The sequence below is a fragment of the Chamaea fasciata genome, unplaced genomic scaffold (assembly GCF_029207755.1).
Source record: "Chamaea fasciata isolate MVZ Bird 193981 ecotype frontalis unplaced genomic scaffold, bChaFas1.0.hap1 SCAF_2, whole genome shotgun sequence".
NCBI lineage: Eukaryota > Metazoa > Chordata > Aves > Passeriformes > Sylviidae > Chamaea > Chamaea fasciata.
Genome location: NW_027094087.1, coordinates 29,645,131 through 29,664,713, shown reverse-complemented (window position 1 = coordinate 29,664,713; position 19,583 = coordinate 29,645,131). Strand labels below are relative to the sequence as shown.

Genomic DNA, 19,583 nt, shown 5'->3' with positions numbered 1-19,583 from the left:
AGTGGATTCAAGATAAGGAACAGCGTTTGGCTGCCCATTTGTTCTAAGAATTATCAGGCCTGCAGGGAAGGGATACACAATGGTAAAATCTTTGTCAGGCCAGAGAGTGGGATTCTAAGGGTCCACAGGTACCATCCCTAATCCTGTTGTCCCAAGATGGAGCACAGTATGACCACCTCTAGTTCAGTCTCTCTCTCCTTCCAGCACTCGGTGGTGCGGAATGCTCTGTTCTGCCTGGAAACAGCAGCAAATCAGAAAGAAAACCATGTGTACACCAAGGCACTGCTGGCATACGCCTTTGCCCTGGCAGGGAACAGGGAGAAGCAGAAGGCATTGCTTGACTCACTTGAGAAGGAAGCTGTGAGAAAGGGTGAGTGTTGCGGGTGGGACGTGGCTTTCACCAGCCTTACACCTTCCCTTGGTAAAATGGCTTTTGTTGGTGGGGCAGTGGCTGCAGGCACTGGCCTCTGTGGGTGGGGAAAGGTGGGGGGAAAGGAAAGACTTGTGCAAAGGGATTACTTTTTTGGGAAGTCCCTCTCAGGGCCTTGTCCTTCTCCACCTGCAGGTGACTGGTAAGCCCTGGTCACATTCTGTGCGCCATTTGGCCTCACAGAGTTTGTCACTGCCTGACCCTGGCATTTCTACTCACAAGCAGAAGGAGTGGCATTCTCCTGAGGTCTCTGGTACCCTGCAGTGTCCAATTCCATAGATATCCCCGTGAATGTGCAGTCTAGAACAAAGTGGAGTCTAGGCCTGAGGCTCAGCAGTCTCATACTCACTGTATACCTGCAAAATGTGTAAACCTGACCCTTCCCACTTCAGCCTGTATGACAGACATATCCTAGAGGCTCTGTCCTCCCAGCTGGAGCGGCAACAGATCAGGAAGTCCCTGGTAATGTTTAATAGTAACAATTGCTTGTTGTCTCTCTCTCTCTCTCTGTGCCTCCTGTGAAGATGGGTCTGTTCACTGGCAGCGGCCTGGGAAGGAGCCCGAGGCCAATCTCCCATTCCATCGCTCCCGAGCCCCCTCTGCGGAAGTGGAGGTGACGGCCTACGTGCTCCTGGCCCACCTCACCTCGCAGCCAGCCCCTGCCCAGGAGGAGCTGTCCTCTGCAGCCCTTATTGCAAAGTGGATCAGCAGCCAGCAGAATCCCAATGGAGGCTTCTCCTCCACCCAGGTGAGCTGCTTCTCTCCGGCCACCCCACTCATCCGTGTCAGAAGATGGGACATGGCAGAGAGCCAGGTGGGAGCACAGGAAGTTTTGTCAGGAGGGTGGGAACTGTAGCCCCGCAATAGATCCATGCAGTACCTGCCATGGTTTCCAAGTTCTCCAGAGGCTACAGACAAATATGTCAGGTAGTGGCCCTGGGAAGAGAAATATGCTAAAGCTGCACTTTCCCTCTGTCTTTTCTTGTGAACACTGGAGAAAGGGAGGGTGGAGGGGAGGGTGCCAGCTGACAGAACGGGAAGGCTGTAGGAGGACAGGCTGTGAAGAGGCTAATTGCATCCCCTGTGTGCTGGGACTCATCTCTTGCAGGACACAGTGGTGGCTCTCCAGGCCTTGTCCCTGTACGGAGCTGCCACCTATGCCAAGAGTGGGGCAGCTTCCAAAGTGGTCCTGCAATCTGGAGGGGATTTCCAGCAAGACTTCCAAGTGGATCCCAGCAACCGGCTGCTGCTCCAGCGTGTGCCCCTTCCCCAGGTGCCAGGGGAGTACAACGTGGAGGTGTCTGGTGAAGGATGCGTCTACCTGCAGGTGAGGGGGATGGGGACTGCTGGCATCCTGGCAGAGGACATCCTGGAGAGGACAGAATCATAGGATCATCCAGGTCGGAAAAGACCCTGAGATCATTGAGTCCTTCCATTGAGGTTAGAGGAGAGTGAAAAACAGGAGACAGGGGAGAAGGCTGTGGGTGAAAGGAAGAGGATAGAAAGAGTCGAGGAATGCGGAAGAGAGAGTGGGAGAGAAGGAGGGAAGACTCTGCAGTGTGGAGGAGCTGTGAGCAGTGGGGCAGCTGGGTGGGGAGGGGGTCCCCTCTCTGCCACACTGGGCACACACTGGCTCACACAGAGCTGCTGGCTGTCCCCTAGACAAGCCTGAGGTACAACGTGCAGCCCACGCAGGAGGAGGCGCCCTTCATGCTCCATGTGCACACAATCCCAGAGGCATGTGTGGACTCCAAGGCTCACAAGGTCTTTGACATTGGCATAAATGTCAGGTGAGTCTGCATTTCAGTCTGAGCTTTCCTGTTGAGCCATGGGAGCTGGGGGAGGTCTGGTTGTCCCCAGGGTGAGCCAGTCTGGAAGCCCTGGGGGTGCAGCACATTCCTGGGAAGGTGGGCAGGAGGCAGCTGTTCTGTGAGGAGAGGCTCTGGAGGAAGGACTTGTCCTGCTCTGCACATATTCCAGGGCGGGGCTAGTGGGAGGCTGCGTAGATGACTAGGAGAACCTGGCACAGCTGGAGAAGAATTTGCTGGACTTCCAGGACTTAGCAGGTTTCAAAATGTTATGTAAATGCTGGAAGTGTGCCCAGCTCTGAGTTGAGGTGCACTGAATCTGTTTCTTGGTTCCTCAGTTACACAGGCGAGCGCAATGTTTCCAACATGGTGATTGTTGATGTGAAGATGCTGTCAGGATTTGTCCCCTTGAAGTCCTCAGTGAGGAAGGTAGAGTGCTGTGTGAAGCATTTCTTTGAGTATATTTGTTTTTAATCTGGGGGATCAACTTCTTTATTTAAAGTCACATTTAATTATTTTCCTGGTATCTTCTCCACTCTTAAACCTCTCCATCTATTTCTCCAGGTCTTCCACCCCTCAGCTCTGGAGTAGGGGTGAATGAAGGCTGCCAGCAGCAGCATTCCCTTCCCACTCCTCAGGCTCTTGTGGTAGCTTGCAGTTATGTGTGGTTTAGCCCCAGATTGAAAGCTGGAAGGAGATCCTCAGGTCTAATATAGGGACTCAGGAGCCTTGGGAGATATATGACAGCCGTGACTGTGCTGGTCCCTCATTCCATTCTTGTGTCAAGAAGGTGAAAGAGCCTGAGATGGTGGGAGCTGGGGGTAGTCTGAGTATGCAGGGCTTCATACAAGAGTGTTTGACAAATCCCCTGGGAAGCACAACTTCCTGTGCTTAACTTCTCAGCACATACATGGTGAGATTTTAGTGGTGGGGAGAAACTGAGGAGGATTGACTAACTTCCCTTCAGATCATCAGCCTCCTCCACATCTCCTTTTTCCAGCTCTCAAACACACGGTTTCACCAGATCCAGCGAACAGAAGTGAACACAAACCATGTTTTGCTGTACATTGAGCAGGTGAGGACAAACCCAGGGCTGTGCTGTGGGGCACACGTTGAGCTCTGCAGCACAATGGCAACAGCACACATGGAGATGGACAGCACTGCTAACATCTCCGGGCTTGTAAACACAGAACATAAACAAGTCACTCACCTTGTCTGTCTAATAGAAGACAACTCTATCCCAGCTCTCAGCCGGCATTCCCTCCACCCTGTGCACAGATCAGGCCCTGATTTCCCCAGGGTGGGGAACGGTCCCAGGGTTTGGCCCTGCCCCTCAGCCAGTCCTACAACCCTCTGTCCCCCCAGAGCATGGGTGGCTGGGGAGACCACGGGGGCCTGGGGTCAGTGCATGGGCACAGGGCAGCCCCTGCAGTGCACAACCCCCCCCCTGAGCCTCTACTGCTTCCCTTCCCCAGCTGGGCAGGGAGACCCTCAGCTTCTCCTTCACGGTGGAGCGGGACATCCCTGTGCGGGGCCTGAAGCCAGCCCAGGTGAAGGTCTATGACTACTACGAGACAGGTGAGTGCCAGGAGTGCCCGTGGCAGCCAGGAGGGGCACGGGAGCTGTGGGGACCCACAGCTGGCACAGCCACCCCAGCCCTGCCTGAGCTCTGGCAGTGCAGAGGGGTGGGCTAGAGCCATGCATGCTGCAGGTCCCGTGTTCATTTCTGGCCCTGGGGTGTGGCCGTGCCTGTGCTGCCAGGCAGACCTGCTGCTCCTTGTCCTTCTGCTGTCCTGCCTGCTGTGCCAGGCTGGCAGTGACAGAGCTGTTTGTCCCCACCTCAGCCCAGTGTGCTGGGAGGAGGTGTCTGAGCAGCGCTTGGGAGCACTGGGGTGGAGATCTGCTGGGGCTGCCTGTGCAGGGTGGCTCTGCCTTGCTGCCACTGCCCCGAGACAGGGCTGGGACTGGGACTGCCTCCAGCCCAACTGGGATCTCAGGGGGAAAGTGGGCATGGTGGCACCAGCCTGCTCTGGCGGCCCAGGAAAGGCCTCTCTCTGGCACCCATCCCTCTGCCAGCAGTGCCAGGGGTCATGAGACCTCACTCTCTGCCTTCCCTTCTGTTTTCCAGATGAGTTTGCCACACAGGAATACAGTGCTCCCTGCACCACAGGTAGGCTACTGCTTCCTTCACTGCTCTCTACATCTTCTTCACTCTATTTTTGGTCTTCCTGCCAGCGCTTGTCTTTTCCTGTTTGAATTTGGATGACATTGGCCCAACTTACAGGCACAGATCTTGCATATAACACAGCATGGAAGTTCCAGAGATGGCAAGTTTGCCTTTGGTTGCTACTGCCTGGAGGAACAGCTGCATCCTGCTCATGTTCCTGCTGCCCCAGGATCTCTCAGGAGGCAGCTGTGCCTCATGACCCTGGGCAGCCAGCCCTCAGTCTTGATTTGGAGTCTGCGCTAGCAGGACAGAATATTATCATCTTTGGGGGATTCTCTGCAATGCAAGGCCATGTGTGTTTGGCTTAGAAGCACAGGTAATTTAGGAGCTTATCTAAAAGCTCCTAAATGACCAAGGTTATTTCTCCTGTCCTTTATGGAGTCTTCCAATATGAAGACTGTCATGTCTTCCTTTCCATAAATTGCCCAGTTTCAGGTGTTTGGAATATGGAGGCTTCTGGAAAGCAGAATTCCTGGGAAATGGTTTTTCATGGGACCTGACTCTGACACCTGAGAACAGAGAAAAAGAGATTATGACCTGGAGAAGTCAAAAGCTTTGCCTTTTGCTGGTGGTAAAAGGTGGCACTTATCTCCTTTAGTGTTTTTATCTGAAAAAGTAGAAAAGAGTCTGAACTCCCACACTTCGATTCCATACTGCTTGTTAATCTGGGCTGTGTCCACAGGTACAGGTGTTTTCTGCTGATTCTGGATCTACAGCCTCCTTTCATGGAAAAATGTGCATAAGTCCAAACATTGAGTGGACAGTAAAACATTTCCAAAGGGTATTTTGGTGTGGTCTGGTTGTCCAGTGTGAGACTCCTGGGGAGATCTTAGATTTTAGGCTACTTGTCCCCAGTTCTGTTAAAAGGCAGAGATTTTATCTTCCTTGGAAAGGCTGATCGGAAATTGCTACCTAATGGGCTTATCCACTAGTCTAAATGTTCAAAGGTGGCCTGCGCTGACTAAAAGGCAGATTTCAGTTGCCAAGCTTCCTTCTCTGCCCCTGCAACACCAACCAGCCTTGTCTGTTTTCACTGTGCTCCTGTCTACATCTCAGTTGTGACAAATCCCACTCTGCTTATCTTTCCTGGTGGGGCAGGGAGAATTTCAGCCCTCTCTCAGTGCCTTGAAGGTGACACAAGTAGTGAGTGCTGTGGATGACCCTCCGCTCTGGTAAAACAGCAACTCTCTCTCCTGTACTGTCCTTCACACACAACCTGGCTTCCACATCCACATCATGCTCCCTCTGTCTCTCAACCTTAGAAAGCAGATGGACATATGTCTCTGACTCCTGTTCCCTCCCATCTTCTTTCATCCTTGCAGAGGAAGTAGACCAAGGAAATGATTGAAGAACCCTCCCAGATGCTGGAACCCGCCTGCCTCACCACCACAGCATGACAGATTAATAGTGCCTGCATGGAATGGAAAGTGAACTTTAAAATAAATTAACTCTACTGACCAATGATTTTTGAACAGTTTGTTCCCAATTCTGATTTTTCAGAAATCAGATTTCTGATTTTTCTTTCAGTCACAGCTTTAATCTCCCTGGTTTCTTAGGTTAACAGGTCACCCATCTAACAATGCCTGTGTACAGGGAAAAAAGGCTAACAAGTGAGAAAAAAAAAAAAAAAAAAAAAAAGAGGACAGAATGATCTAAGTGGGAGTCAGCTTTTCAAATGAATCTATCTCTGTGTTATGTTCCTTGAACTTATCATCTGAGATGCAGTCTAATCAATGGAGAAGAATAGGTAGTTCTTGGGAACTATTTCTCTCCCCTGGCTTACAAACCATAACCTCAATTGAATTTGTCTCTGCAGAGGCCAATCCATGTCTCCCACCATTAGGCAGCCTGGAAGATCAACTAATGTTACATGAAATTTGGCCTCTGTGATCTTCCCTGTAGACACCCCTCCTGGGATTGTTTCTTGTTTGTAGAAGAGTGGGAGGAGACAGTCCGCCCTCTTCAATGATGAGAGAGTGCCAGGGGGGCAGGAGGAATTTGTGCATTCATTATGCCTTTGGCTGCTAACTTACAATGGCCTGTTCTCCAGTTGAAGCTTGAGCTTTCTTGTGGAAGTTTTCATTATCTCATGTCTGCTACTTCTGGGAGATTTCCAAGGAGAAGCTAATGGCATTTGCCACTAACCTACCTGCCTAAGTCTAGTTTAAATGGTACATTCATTTAAATCATATAGTTGCTTTGATTAAACTGTCTATAGGCCTCTTAGACACCTCCAGGAATGATCCCCCTTTCTTCGTTTAGTCTCATGAATTTGTGGTTTTAACTTTTGAATGCAAAAAAAATCTTATGTGACTTTTTATTCTCATGAAATGCTTATTGTTAGGTATTATGGCATGTTGTGCATCCAAAGAATGCACAAGTTGGCTGTTCCATTCAATTTTTGGTTTAGTGTGCCTGTACAAACAGTGTCTTGGGAACAAATAAAATTCTTCATCTATTTTGCTAGGTAATAATATTATGTCACTTTGTCGTCTGTGGTGTTTGAGGTTTACACACTCAAGGCCTTTTGACACCTCATATTCAGAGGAGTTTGTGGAATGAACCAGCTCCAGTGACAGCTGAGCAAAATTTCTAATACAGCTAATTGCATTTTCTTTTGAATTAGAAATAATATAGCCATCTATTTTTTCTACCATGAGGAAATTGCTTTTCCAGAGAAAGGAGGGTCTGTATTTGTGAAATAAGCTACCTGAGGAACTCCTATAGGTGGGTTTGCTTAGGCTTACACTGGCAGGGTGAAAGGCACCTTTGCGCATAGAAGCATGCATGTGAAACACACATGGTGCCATATGATCTCTTGAACTGAGGCTGACTGCCTCTGCACCCCTGTGAGACATCTAGACCAGAGAAAAAATATAACCATTTGGAAAAGTGACATGAAAAATGTTAACCCAAATTACAAAATGTGAATCCAGGTCCTCCCTGTTGAAATCTGCTGAAGCATTGTAAGCCTAGTTGTGAAGGAGGAAATAAAAAGTATTAAAACTTACTCAGAAAACCCAGAGGAGATCTATGGCCCCCCACTGAGGGTAAGAGAATAAGATTCTTATGAAAAATGCAAGGGATTTCTGCTCATAAAGTGGTTCTTGAAATTTTGCCTAAGATTATCTTGAGTACCATCATGTGTCACATACAGGAGAACCAGGTGATCAGTCCCAGCTAGCACAGGTTTAGGAAATGCAGGTCCTGCTTGATCTCCTTTTATGACAAGGTTACCCACTCAATGGATAAGGGAAAAGCCATGGATGTAGTTTACCCAGACTTCAGTAAAGCCTTTGCACAATTTCCCACAGCATTCTCCTGGTGAAATTGACTGCCCACTGCTTGTACAGGTGCACTCTTTTCTGGATAAAAAACTGTCTGGATAGCCAGGCCCAGGGAGAGGTGGTGGATGGAGTTACATCCAGATAGTCACAAGTGGGGTCCCCCAGGGCTCAGTGTTGGGGCCAGTCCTGCTTAATTATCAGTGACCTGAGGGGATCAAGGGCACCCTCAGTAAGTGTGAAGGAAACACCAAGCTGGGTGGGAGTGTAGATCTGCTGGAGGGTAGGAGGGCCCTGCAGAGGGATCTGGACAGGCTGGATCCATGGGTCAAGGCCAGTGGTATGAGGCCAAGTGCAGGGTCCTACACTTGGGTCACAACAAGCCTATGCAACCCCATGTGGTTTAGACATTGACTGAATAATGCTGGGTTAATGGTAGGACTTGACTGTAAAGCTTTTTCCAATGTAAAAAATTCTATAAATGACATTGTTAAGGTCCCAATCCCTCTCTGATTTCACTTCAGCTGTTTAAGAACAAGCAGACACTGCTAGAATGGGAAAGTCCATAGGATTTCCTTTCACTTCTATCTGGGTTGATGCAAAAGATCAGATTGGACAGGTTCACACTGTCCTTGCACCTCACAGCAGTGATTTCACAGTGCAATCAAAGACAGTATGTGATCAGAGGTTTATGTCCAAGGATCACCTTGCAGAAAACACCCTCTGTAGAGGCAGAGAGGCAAATTTCCAGTGCATGATGGATGAGATACAATGTCCTCTCTCCTTAGAGAACTGGCAAGTATGGAGAAAAATCTCCCAACTACTAAAAGCTGTCTGCCTTTTGGTATTCCTGAGGAGTTCCCAAACACCACCTTGCCATGGATGGCTATGGATTGAAATCTCAGGCCATGATATGGATAGGAAGAGAGACAAGCGCAACAGTAACACAAAACAAGGTCAGAGACATCTGATGAGAATCAAGAATTAATTTATTTATAGTGTTGCTTCCTTTTTGCTTTTGAGGTGTCCTCCTCTAACATTTCAATATCCCTCCCTTAACAAGATCTTCTAGAGGCAGAGACATATGAGCTGATACAGCAAGGCTCCAACAAGATGCATTCTTCAGGAATTTCCTTGTTCAGCCTGGACTGGAGGTGGGAAAAGGACAAAGATAAGTACTCTGGTGAGTGGTATCCAGAGCCCTGGATATCTCTGTGTTCTGGTGGCTATGTGAGTTCAAGCCCTGTTAAACTATGAGAAACTGCATCATCTAAAAATGCCCAGTTGTAGACAGATAACAGAATGGGAATGGACACATTCAAAATATCTACGCTACAGAGAGGGGAGGCAGATTCATTCTGGAGATACATAAACTATTCAAGCACACATTCTCTCTCAGCAGCTGCATTTCCCATGGGAAAGCAAAATTAACTCAGGGAAGAGTTTGAAAAGTCCTCATTAAAGAGATGTGAGTAACATCAACATTTCACCAAGGTATTTGGGAGACGATTCCTCAGTACCTTTCAGTGTCTGCAGCATACCAGATGTGGCCCTAAAAAGGGCAGAGACACAAAAGGCTGAGGGCGATGTTCCATCCCAAGGGAAAATTAATCTTATTTGTATAAGATTACACTGACACAAAGGAAAAGACAACTGCCTCTGTACAAACAAAGGCCGTAACACACAAAGATTACTATACTCAAGGAAGGAAAATGAAAGCTGTATCCAGTCTTACAGAGGAAGTTGGGTGGCAGCATTGCTTTTAGTCTCTGTACTGAGATGGGGACCGCAGTAGGCACAGAGAAGAAAATGCTAAGAGTAGACACAGGCCAAGGAAAGACAAAGTCTACAATGACTCTAGTTCAAGACAACTTGCAACAGCCCCTGCTGGAGCATCTCACTTGTTCGTGTGCACCTACCTGTGGTGCAGGGAGCACTGTATTCCTGTGTGGCAAACTCATCTGGAAAACAGAAGGGAAGGCAGAGAGTGAGGTCTCATGACCCCTGGCACTGCTGGCAGAGGGATGGGTGCCAGAGAGAGGCCTTTCCTGGGCCGCCAGAGCAGGCTGGTGCCACCATGCCCACTTTCCCCCTGAGATCCCAGTTGGGCTGGAGGCAGTCCCAGTCCCAGCCCTGTCTCGGGGCAGTGGCAGCAAGGCAGAGCCACCCTGCACAGGCAGCCCCAGCAGATCTCCACCCCAGTGCTCCCAAGCGCTGCTCAGACACCTCCTCCCAGCACACTGGGCTGAGGTGGGGACAAACAGCTCTGTCACTGCCAGCCTGGCACAGCAGGCAGGACAGCAGAAGGACAAGGAGCAGCAGGTCTGCCTGGCAGCACAGGCACGGCCACACCCCAGGGCCAGAAATGAACACGGGACCTGCAGCATGCATGGCTCTAGCCCACCCCTCTGCACTGCCAGAGCTCAGGCAGGGCTGGGGTGGCTGTGCCAGCTGTGGGTCCCCACAGCTCCCGTGCCCCTCCTGGCTGCCACGGGCACTCCTGGCACTCACCTGTCTCGTAGTAGTCATAGACCTTCACCTGGGCTGGCTTCAGGCCCCGCACGGGGATGTCCCGCTCCACCGTGAAGGAGAAGCTGAGGGTCTCCCTGCCCAGCTGGGGAAGGGAAGCAGTAGAGGCTCAGGGGGGGGTTGTGCACTGCAGGGGCTGCCCTGTGCCCATGCACTGACCCCAGGCCCCCGTGGTCTCCCCAGCCACCCATGCTCTGGGGGGACAGAGGGTTGTAGGACTGGCTGAGGGGCAGGGCCAAACCCTGGGACCGTTCCCCACCCTGGGGGAGGCTCTGCTGGTGGGGAAATCAGGGCCTGATCTGTGCACAGGGTGGAGGGAATGCCTGTTGAGGCTGGGAGAGAAGTAGCATTAAGTCTAAAAACTTAAGAGTTTGTAGTCGGAAAAAGACAGTAAAATATTCAGTCCCAATCTTTGCAGAGCCATGGTTGTTTTGTGTTCAGATTTTTTGCTCTATGCAGCCAAAAGTCCCAATGCCTGTGTTTCTGCCCCATTCTCACCTTTTCCAGATATAGTAGAACATGATTGGTATTCAGCTCTGTGCGCTCAATAACAGGGTGGCTTTTCAGCTGAAGAAACAAGACCAAGGTGTTACTGCATTGATGGTGGTCTCTCTGTGCCCCTTGCACAGCCCTGTGAGTGGGATGTACTCTGGATGAAATAGTGGAGTACTCAGAGATCTGAGTGAGCAGCACAGAGCTGCCTCCTGGGCGTGCCACACAAGTGTCACGGTCTCCAGCCCTCCCCTTCACCAGGCTGGCTGAAGAAGAACAACTGGGCTCCAGAAGAGCCCTAGCACTGGATCAAGCACAGTGATGGAACAATTAAATGAAAATGCATTCCTTCTGGCTTGCTAGTTCTGCACCACATTATTATAGCCTCTATTTTCCAGTTCATGCACCTACTCAGCATCTCATACACTTCCCCAACACCTAAAGAGTCACAACGTTATAAGATGTTTTGAGATCAGCAGAGGGAAAAAGGAAACAACACTATTTTTGACTGTACTATGCACAGACAATATTTATGGGGAACTGTTGGGACACAGTGAAAATAAAAGTGCCCATCATCAGTCTAAGGAAAAAATTACTTACTCTATTTTTTCCTAGACTGATCATATCATCTCCCCTTGTGTTGGCCTTAAGCCATGTATGAAAAGAGAACACTGTACATGTCAAATGTGCAAATGGCAGTTACAAAACCAAGCTGACACTTTGCCGTTTGGTACAGCCATTGGAAAGGTGCCTTGAATATAAGAAAGTGGATGTTTTCTCTTTGTATTCAGTACTGGTGATGCTGCACATTGAATTCTGCAGTCAGTTTTGGACCCCTCACTTCAGATCTGGGAGCAACTCCTAAGAAAGACAATGATCCTGGAAAAAGGACTGGAATGTATGTCTCAGGAGGAGCAGCTGAGGGTACTGAGATTGCACTGAAGAAAAGGAGGCACAGGGGAACCTTATTGCTCTCTACAATTCTCTGAAAAGAGGTTGCAGTCAGGCAAGGGACAGTCTCTGCTCCCATGCAAATAGTAATAGAACAAGAGGAAATGTCCTCGAGTTGGAGAAGGGGAGCTCGATGTTGAATATTACGAGAAATTGCTTCACTGAAAGAGGGATTAAGCATTGAAACAGGCTTTGTGGTAAAGTGGTGAAGTCACTATCCCTGGAAAAGTCAAAAAAAAGAGTACACAGGACACTTTGTGATACGGTAATCAGTGGCTATGGTGGCATTTGGTGGAAGGTTGGACATGGAGATGTTTTCCAGCCATATTGACTCTATGATTCAATGTTGTTTATATAACAACCAGGCTCCTACCTTCCTCACTGAGGACTTCAAGGGGACAAATCCTGACAGCATCTTCACATCAACAATCACCATGTTGGAAACATTGCGCTCGCCTGTGTAACTGAGGAACCAAGAAACAGATTCAGTGCACCTCAACTCAGAGCTGGGCACACTTCCAGCATTTACATAACATTTTGAAACCTGCTAAGTCCTGGAAGTCCAGCAAATTCTTCTCCAGCTGTGCCAGGTTCTCCTAGTCATCTACGCAGCCTCCCACTAGCCCCGCCCTGGAATATGTGCAGAGCAGGACAAGTCCTTCCTCCAGAGCCTCTCCTCACAGAACAGCTGCCTCCTGCCCACCTTCCCAGGAATGTGCTGCACCCCCAGGGCTTCCAGACTGGCTCACCCTGGGGACAACCAGACCTCCCCCAGCTCCCATGGCTCAACAGGAAAGCTCAGACTGAAATGCAGACTCACCTGACATTTATGCCAATGTCAAAAACCTTGTGAGCCTTGGAGTCCACACATGCCTCTGGGATTGTGTGCACATGGAGCATGAAGGGCGCCTTCTCCTGCGTGGGCTGCACGTTGTACCTCAGGCTTGTCTAGGGGACAGCCAGCAGCTCTGCGTGAGCCAGTGTGTGCCCAGTGTGGCAGAGAGGGGACCCCCTCCCCACCCAGCTGCCCCACTGCTCACAGCTCCTCCACACTGCAGAGTCTTCCCTCCTTCTCCCCCACTCTCTCTTCCACATTCCTCAACTCTTTCTATCTTCTTCCCTTCACCCACAGCCTTCTCCCCTGTCTCCTGTTTTTCACTCTCCTCTAACCTCAATGGAAGGACTCAATGATCTCAGGGTCTTTTCCGACCTGGATGATCCTATGATTCTGTCCTCTCCAGGATGTCCTCTGCCAGGATGCCAGCTGTCCCCATCCCCCTCACCTGCAGGTAGACGCATCCTTCACCAGACACCTCCACGTTGTACTCCCCTGGCACCTGGGGAAGGGGCACACGCTGGAGCAGCAGCCGGTTGCTGGGATCCACTTGGAAGTCTTGCTGGAAATCCCCTCCAGATTGCAGGACCACTTTGGAAGCTGCCCCACTCTTGGCATAGGTGGCAGCTCCGTACAGGGACAAGGCCTGGAGAGCCACCACTGTGTCCTGCAAGAGATGAGTCCCAGCACACAGGGGATGCAATTAGCCTCTTCACAGCCTGTCCTCCTACAGCCTTCCCGTTCTGTCAGCTGGCACCCTCCCCTCCACCCTCCCTTTCTCCAGTGTTCACAAGAAAAGACAGAGGGAAAGTGCAGCTTTAGCATATTTCTCTTCCCAGGGCCACTACCTGACATATTTGTCTGTAGCCTCTGGAGAACTTGGAAACCATGGCAGGTACTGCATGGATCTATTGCGGGGCTACAGTTCCCACCCTCCTGACAAAACTTCCTGTGCTCCCACCTGACTCTCTGCCATGTCCCATCTTCTGACACGGATGAGTGGGGTGGCCGGAGAGAAGCAGCTCACCTGGGTGGAGGAGAAGCCTCCATTGGGATTCTGCTGGCTGCTGATCCACTTTGCAATAAGGGCTGCAGAGGACAGCTCCTCCTGGGCAGGGGCTGGCTGCGAGGTGAGGTGGGCCAGGAGCACGTAGGCCGTCACCTCCACTTCCGCAGAGGGGGCTCGGGAGCGATGGAATGGGAGATTGGCCTCGGGCTCCTTCCCAGGCCGCTGCCAGTGAACAGACCCATCTTCACAGGAGGCACAGAGAGAGAGAGACAACAAGCAATTGTTACTATTAAACATTACCAGGGACTTCCTGATCTGTTGCCGCTCCAGCTGGGAGGACAGAGCCTCTAGGATATGTCTGTCATACAGGCTGAAGTGGGAAGGGTCAGGTTTACACATTTTGCAGGTATACAGTGAGTATGAGACTGCTGAGCCTCAGGCCTAGACTCCACTTTGTTCTAGACTGCACATTCATGGGGATATCTATGGAATTCGACACTGCAGGGTACCACAGACCTCAGGAGAATGCCACTCCTTCTGCTTGTGAGTAGAAATGCCAGGGTCAGGCAGTGACAAACTCTGTGAGGCCAAATGGCGCACAGAATGTGACCAGGGCTTACCAGTCACCTGCAGGTGAAGGCAAAAGGTGTGGGGGATACTCGCATCACAGTCTCACTACCCACTGCTTGGCCAAACCCTCTGTCCAGCCTGACTTAGCCAGATTAGTGTCAAGCGATTACAGGATTTCCCCTGATGACTCAGAACTTATGCTGTGGCCTCCCTGCATGCTCATTTTCTCTCTCAGCACACCCATCTCTTCTCTGCCTGACATGCCTTGTGCTGTGCAAGGCCACCTTTGTTCTATGTTGAGCTCATGCCCTGGAAGGAAGGAATGTCCCTGAGCATTGCTAAGCCTTTGCTAAGCAGTGCCTGGTGTGGCCAGAGGAGTGGGCTGAGGAGAGGTGGGAGCAGAGCCACCCAAGGGCTCAGCACAGAGGGGATGGTGCCTGCTGTTCCTGGTGAGCTCCCTCGGTGCAGAGAAGAAGGACAAGGCCCTGAGAGGAACTTCTCAAAAGAATAATCCCTTTGCACAAGTCTTTCCTCTCCCTCCACCTTTCCCCACCCACAGAGGCCAGTGCCTGCAGCCACTGCCCCACCAACAAAAGCCATTTTACCAAGGGAAGTTGTAAGGCTGGTGAAAGCCACGTCCCACCTGCAACACTCACCCTTTCTCACAGCTTCCTTTTCAAGTGAGTCAAGCAATGCCTTCCGCTTCTCCCTGTTCCCTGCCAGGGCAAAAGCGTATGCCAGCAGTGCCTTGGTGTACACATGGTTTTCTTTCTGATTTGCTGCTGTTTCCAGGCAGAACAGAGCATTCCGCACCACTGAGTACTGGGGAGAGAAATCCAGTGATTAGAAGCGGGGGGGAGAAATGAGGCTTTTGCCTTACTAAATGCACATCATCCTACTGAACCTTTAGGAGAAGACTGCTGGAAGGCCTTCTAGAAACACATAGGATACAATGTCTCCCAGATTCAGCAAAAATGACAGTTTTTGTACCACAGGGCTCAACAACCAAATCATTTTTCCAATCTGGAGCAAATTTTGGTCAATACTGTGTTGCCATAGACTGACGCAGCACAACTGGCTCAAGTTGGGATGCAGACACCTACAGTCATGGGCAGCGGAATCTCCAGCAACGCGATGGTGATGTAGGCTGTCAGTGTGACCTCGTTGTCCACTCCACCCTGCAGGGAAACACAAAGGTAGATGCTGAGCCCATCCAGCTTCATATCTTCAGTCTTTCCTCCCACTCCAGTTGGAGCAATGCACTATTCTGCATTGCAGACCTCTAGCTTGCCTCCTTCCTCTTGCAGCTGATGAGAAGGTATCACCACTGAGTACAGAATTGTGCATGGCTCCCTTCCCAGTGTTTGTCACTGGCATGGAGATATCCCATCTCCCTGTGTGCTCAACAAGGTCAACTGGCCCCATCTGACCTATGGCCAAGTTCTAGCCTCACAAAGAAACAACCAGGCAGACTTGTTACCTTCATAGCATTGTTCAGGAGTGTCCCAGAACTCTGGAAACAGCCGTTCTCCTTCTGTTTGTAGGACAGCCAGTGCAAAGCATCCTGGATGTGCTTCTCCTCTATGAAGATGTGATGCCGGGCCTGGGCAAAGGACTTGAGAACAAAGGCTGTGAGCCTGAAAGGAAGAAACAGAAAGGGCCTGAGCAGGCCTGTTGTCCATTTCAATTTACAGGGCCCATGTGCACTTCATCTATCTGGGAATAGGCAAGAAGGCCAGGGGAACTGTGGGCCAATTAGTCAGACTATATGTATATTATATCCTCACCTCCAAAAATTCTGTCAAAAACTCCTTTCCACTTTGATTTTTGTCTCTCATTTTTGTCTCTCACCTGGCTCAAAAAACCCTGTGATCCCTTTGTGTTGAGGCTACAGTTTGAAGGACTGATCTGTTTGAAGGTTGATCTGTCTTTGAAAAAAACTTTGAAAAATATAGGCAACTCCATGCCAATTAGCTAAATATACATAACAGAAGTTCTCAAAATTACAAGGAAGAATAATTAAATTCCTGCAAGCTCATGGTAGAACTCTTAAATTGCAAATCCATGCTTCATGCATTTCCCAGAACTGCCCTAGAATTTTAAAGTAAAGCAGAACATGTTGAAAGAGTTTTTGTTAAGAGTTGTTGCAAGCAGTTATGGAAAAAAAGCAGGCATGTGGTAAGAAGCCAATATGCTGTCAAAAGCAAATTACCATTTCAGAAACTAAAGACAAACTGAGGGTGATGAGTTCTTCCATTATTATCCTTACTTATAATGGAAAACACATGACAATGATATACAGGAGCAAGTCAAACTTTTCAATAAGTCAAAATGGCAACACACATGTTCCTCCAGCCTGTCTTTGCTTAGTAGCATACAAACACTTGAAAAAAAATATATTCAGCATTGCTCTTGGATTATCAGCCTTTCTACTTGTGTTTCCTTATATGTTTCCATATGGAACCAACTTTTCCAGCAGACTTCTCAGCAGGTGCTAGTCTAGAAGTGCTGCCACTGCAGCTCTTCAGCCTTCTTCAGTCAGGGTGTTAAATCCCTGCTCCCTTCTTCCCCAATTTATCTCTATTTCCTTTTTTTCTGTAACGTTCCTCAGACCTGCTGGTGGGAGGAAGTACTTCAGCCAGATAGCTGGCTGATGTAGCCTATTTATTAAGAAAGAAGCAGCATAGGGACCACACCAGCTCTGGAAAACCTGCTGGTCTACAACAGCATTTCCTACTTACTGTCAGGCAGTATTTATTGTAAAATGTGTGGGTGAGAAAGAGGAGCATATCAGAGAGGCATAGGTGGCATTGAAATCTCACCAGGTATTCCCTGGTTGGCCATAACGTTGTCCAAAGGTACTGTAAGAGCCATCTTGGTGCTTGTAGTTCAGCTGCCTCTGATAACCTGCAATGGAAAGATAAGGCAAAATTCAGATGCAAGAAAGAGTCTGCTGAGGGATGGGGAAATAGAAAAATAGCTCCATCAGCAAAAGCAAATGAGAGAGGCATAGGTCAATCCTTTCCTAACCAATATGAAGTGCTGGTACATCCCCACCTCCATGCATTGCTTGTCATGCATGAGGAAAAGCAACACCTGACTTTCTTCAGAAGGATGGCAGGACCTATAAATGACAATGAATGCGTCACTGTAGCAGTGACAACTCTGCACTGCATTGCCACCCCATGAGAAAAGTGCTTGCAATGACCAGGTATTGTAATGCTTAAGCAACAGAAAATAATAAAGAAAAAAGCAGCAAAGGGCCCTGTCAGGCATACAGCAAATATCATCTGTGTATGAGAGAAAACCTCTTTCAACATATGGCCAGCATTTGACAGACCCACCCCAGGCAGGATCCAGAGGAAAGCCAAAGCAGGAACAAAAGCCATGTCCCAGCTCACCGCTCACTAAGTATCCAATGGCCTTGGATTTGATCTCCTCATTCAGCTGCCCTGTCTTGTTCAGATAATCCAGGACGTAGATGTTGGGTGCAAACAGGACCATGTTCTGCTCCCCACAGCCAAACGGCATCTGGAGGAGCTGGTGCAGGTTCTGCATGGCAGTACCCATGATGTCACCTGAGGAGCAGGAGATACCAGAGGGATGTTAACAATATTTAGGGCTGGCTATCAGAATCAGAGGAAGCTACTGAATGACAGATGCAGGAGATATCAGAGAAGAACAAAAGATAATCTGGATTGATAAAGATCCTGGAACAAAACACAGAATAGCAGAGAAAAGGAAAAAAGGGAAATGAGAGAAAGGTTAGGGCATTGTGAGAAGACTGAGAAAAAATGTTTGAAGAAAGGGAAAAGGAATAGCACAAACAGAAGGGAAAGTGCTCAGGGCAGTAGAGTTTAAAGACAAGAATGAGCTTTCCTAGAAAGAGAAAAAGCTATGGGGTAGGAGGTCAACACAAGAAGTCAGAAACAGCCCATGGTTTTTCTGTCAGGCTGTTAACTCACCTAGCACTGAGAAATATGCTCTGCCTGAGTCTGGTACCACATTTTCAGGTAGCAACAGGGAAAACTCCTCTTTCACAGGCACTCCTGAGAAAGAAACAAGACCCAAACAGCTTCAGTGCAGTTCTAAGAAATGGGTAATGGAAGGGGAGGGGGCCTCAATGAAACAAAAGGAACTCTTCCAATTAGAAATGCCCTGATTTCAGTTACTTCATATTTCCCTGGCTGTAACACAATCTCTGCATGAAACTACCCCCAGCCACTTCTAGGCACTGCAGATCATTTGTCTAGAGCTTCCTCCTGAGTGTACAAGAAAGCAAGAGCGCTTGTAACTCCAGTGCCAGAACTAAAGAGACAGGGATGCAAACACCCATGCAAAATCTGTCCCAGCTCATACCCTAATGCTTAGGCAGAATGGTCAATTCTTTAGAACTTTCTTCTGTCTTACGTCTCAAACTCCCTGCCAATGGGCGTGTTTTGACTACCCAAAAATGTCAGACTACATGGAATATGATAAAGGCAGGCCTCCAACATCCCACCTATCAAACCACACGGGAACAAACAGAAGAGTGTACCAAGAGTGGGCTTTACCTTTTACACAGAGCACAGAATTCTGGGTTGTTTCCTTCTCAACTCCTTCAGGCTTGGATGGGACAAAGGAAAACAAGAGAGGTGAGAAATTAGTGAGACAGGAAATATAGACAGGAATCCTTACAAGGACAGACGGATATGTAAAAAGAAAAGTGAGGGAACTGAAGAAGGAGAAGCAGTCACAAACATTCCCTGAAAGGCAGAGCTCTGAAATAATTTAAGCAAATAAAAGAAATGTGATCCTAAGTGACTGGTGTTGTATGTGGAGGAAGGACAGGAAAAGGAGAGGAGAACACTTGCAGGACCATCAAATGGATGACCTGCAACTACTGCACACAGTAAGAGACACTTAACATCCTTGTGACAAAGGGACTGCAGCACTACAGAGAGCTATGCTGAAAAGAAGTCTGCAATGCTTTTTATTGTAATGCTGCAGATGCTTTAGGGAAAAAAAATGTGTATGTTAACAATAGAAATGGAGGATGTAATACACTGTAGTATCTGGTGACACTCCTGAGAGCACATGACATGGTGGGCAAACATTAGGGGGTTTTATGATACAGAGGAAAGCTCAGAACATAGAACCTAACTGCCAGATTACCACCCTCAGTATATAATGAACTAACAATTTGCTATAAAGGCTATCCAACACTGCCACACAGTACTTCCTTGTGTTCCACATCACATCAGCCACTCTTCCTGCCACAGGAAATGGGTAAGCTATAAAATTTCAACATGTTTTCATGTGTAGTTTTAAGGGGATTTCTCTACAGTCATCAAATTCCTATAGGTGCTTGTAAATCCCTCACCTTCATCCTGGTGCCAGTCTATCTTACCAAACCATAATTGCAAAATACTCAGCTCAAGAGGCAGTTTGCTTGGCCACTCAATTAGC

At 48.9% G+C, this 19,583-nt stretch overlaps 2 protein-coding genes across 3 annotated transcripts in view; one reads left to right on the top strand and one right to left on the bottom strand.

Moving 5' to 3' along the window:
- LOC136284989 (alpha-2-macroglobulin-like) overlaps positions 1–6,944 on the top strand; it is a 37,769-nt gene extending 30,825 nt beyond the window's left edge. For both annotated transcript variants that reach the window (XM_066175550.1, XM_066175548.1), the window contains exons 28-36: positions 205–370; positions 955–1,178; positions 1,539–1,757; positions 2,093–2,220; positions 2,577–2,667; positions 3,239–3,313; positions 3,714–3,816; positions 4,367–4,408; positions 5,788–6,944. In XM_066175550.1, coding sequence (XP_066031647.1) covers positions 205–370; positions 955–1,178; positions 1,539–1,757; positions 2,093–2,220; positions 2,577–2,667; positions 3,239–3,313; positions 3,714–3,816; positions 4,367–4,408; positions 5,788–5,813 — 1,074 coding nt within the window. In that variant the 3' untranslated portion in view covers positions 5,814–6,944. The remainder of the gene's footprint in view (positions 1–204; positions 371–954; positions 1,179–1,538; positions 1,758–2,092; positions 2,221–2,576; positions 2,668–3,238; positions 3,314–3,713; positions 3,817–4,366; positions 4,409–5,787) is intronic.
- Positions 6,945–8,720: 1,776 nt separating this feature from the next.
- The window catches only part of A2M (alpha-2-macroglobulin), a 30,355-nt gene continuing 19,492 nt past the window's right edge, over positions 8,721–19,583 (bottom strand). The window contains exons 22-36 of the mRNA XM_066175546.1: positions 18,689–18,740; positions 18,101–18,184; positions 17,537–17,713; positions 16,958–17,042; positions 15,616–15,772; positions 15,239–15,313; positions 14,792–14,957; positions 13,584–13,807; positions 13,005–13,223; positions 12,542–12,669; positions 12,095–12,185; positions 10,777–10,845; positions 10,261–10,363; positions 9,669–9,710; positions 8,721–8,897 (exon numbers count right to left, since the gene is read on the bottom strand). Coding sequence (XP_066031643.1) covers positions 8,872–8,897; positions 9,669–9,710; positions 10,261–10,363; positions 10,777–10,845; positions 12,095–12,185; positions 12,542–12,669; positions 13,005–13,223; positions 13,584–13,807; positions 14,792–14,957; positions 15,239–15,313; positions 15,616–15,772; positions 16,958–17,042; positions 17,537–17,713; positions 18,101–18,184; positions 18,689–18,740 — 1,698 coding nt within the window. The 3' untranslated portion in view covers positions 8,721–8,871. The remainder of the gene's footprint in view (positions 8,898–9,668; positions 9,711–10,260; positions 10,364–10,776; positions 10,846–12,094; positions 12,186–12,541; positions 12,670–13,004; positions 13,224–13,583; positions 13,808–14,791; positions 14,958–15,238; positions 15,314–15,615; positions 15,773–16,957; positions 17,043–17,536; positions 17,714–18,100; positions 18,185–18,688; positions 18,741–19,583) is intronic.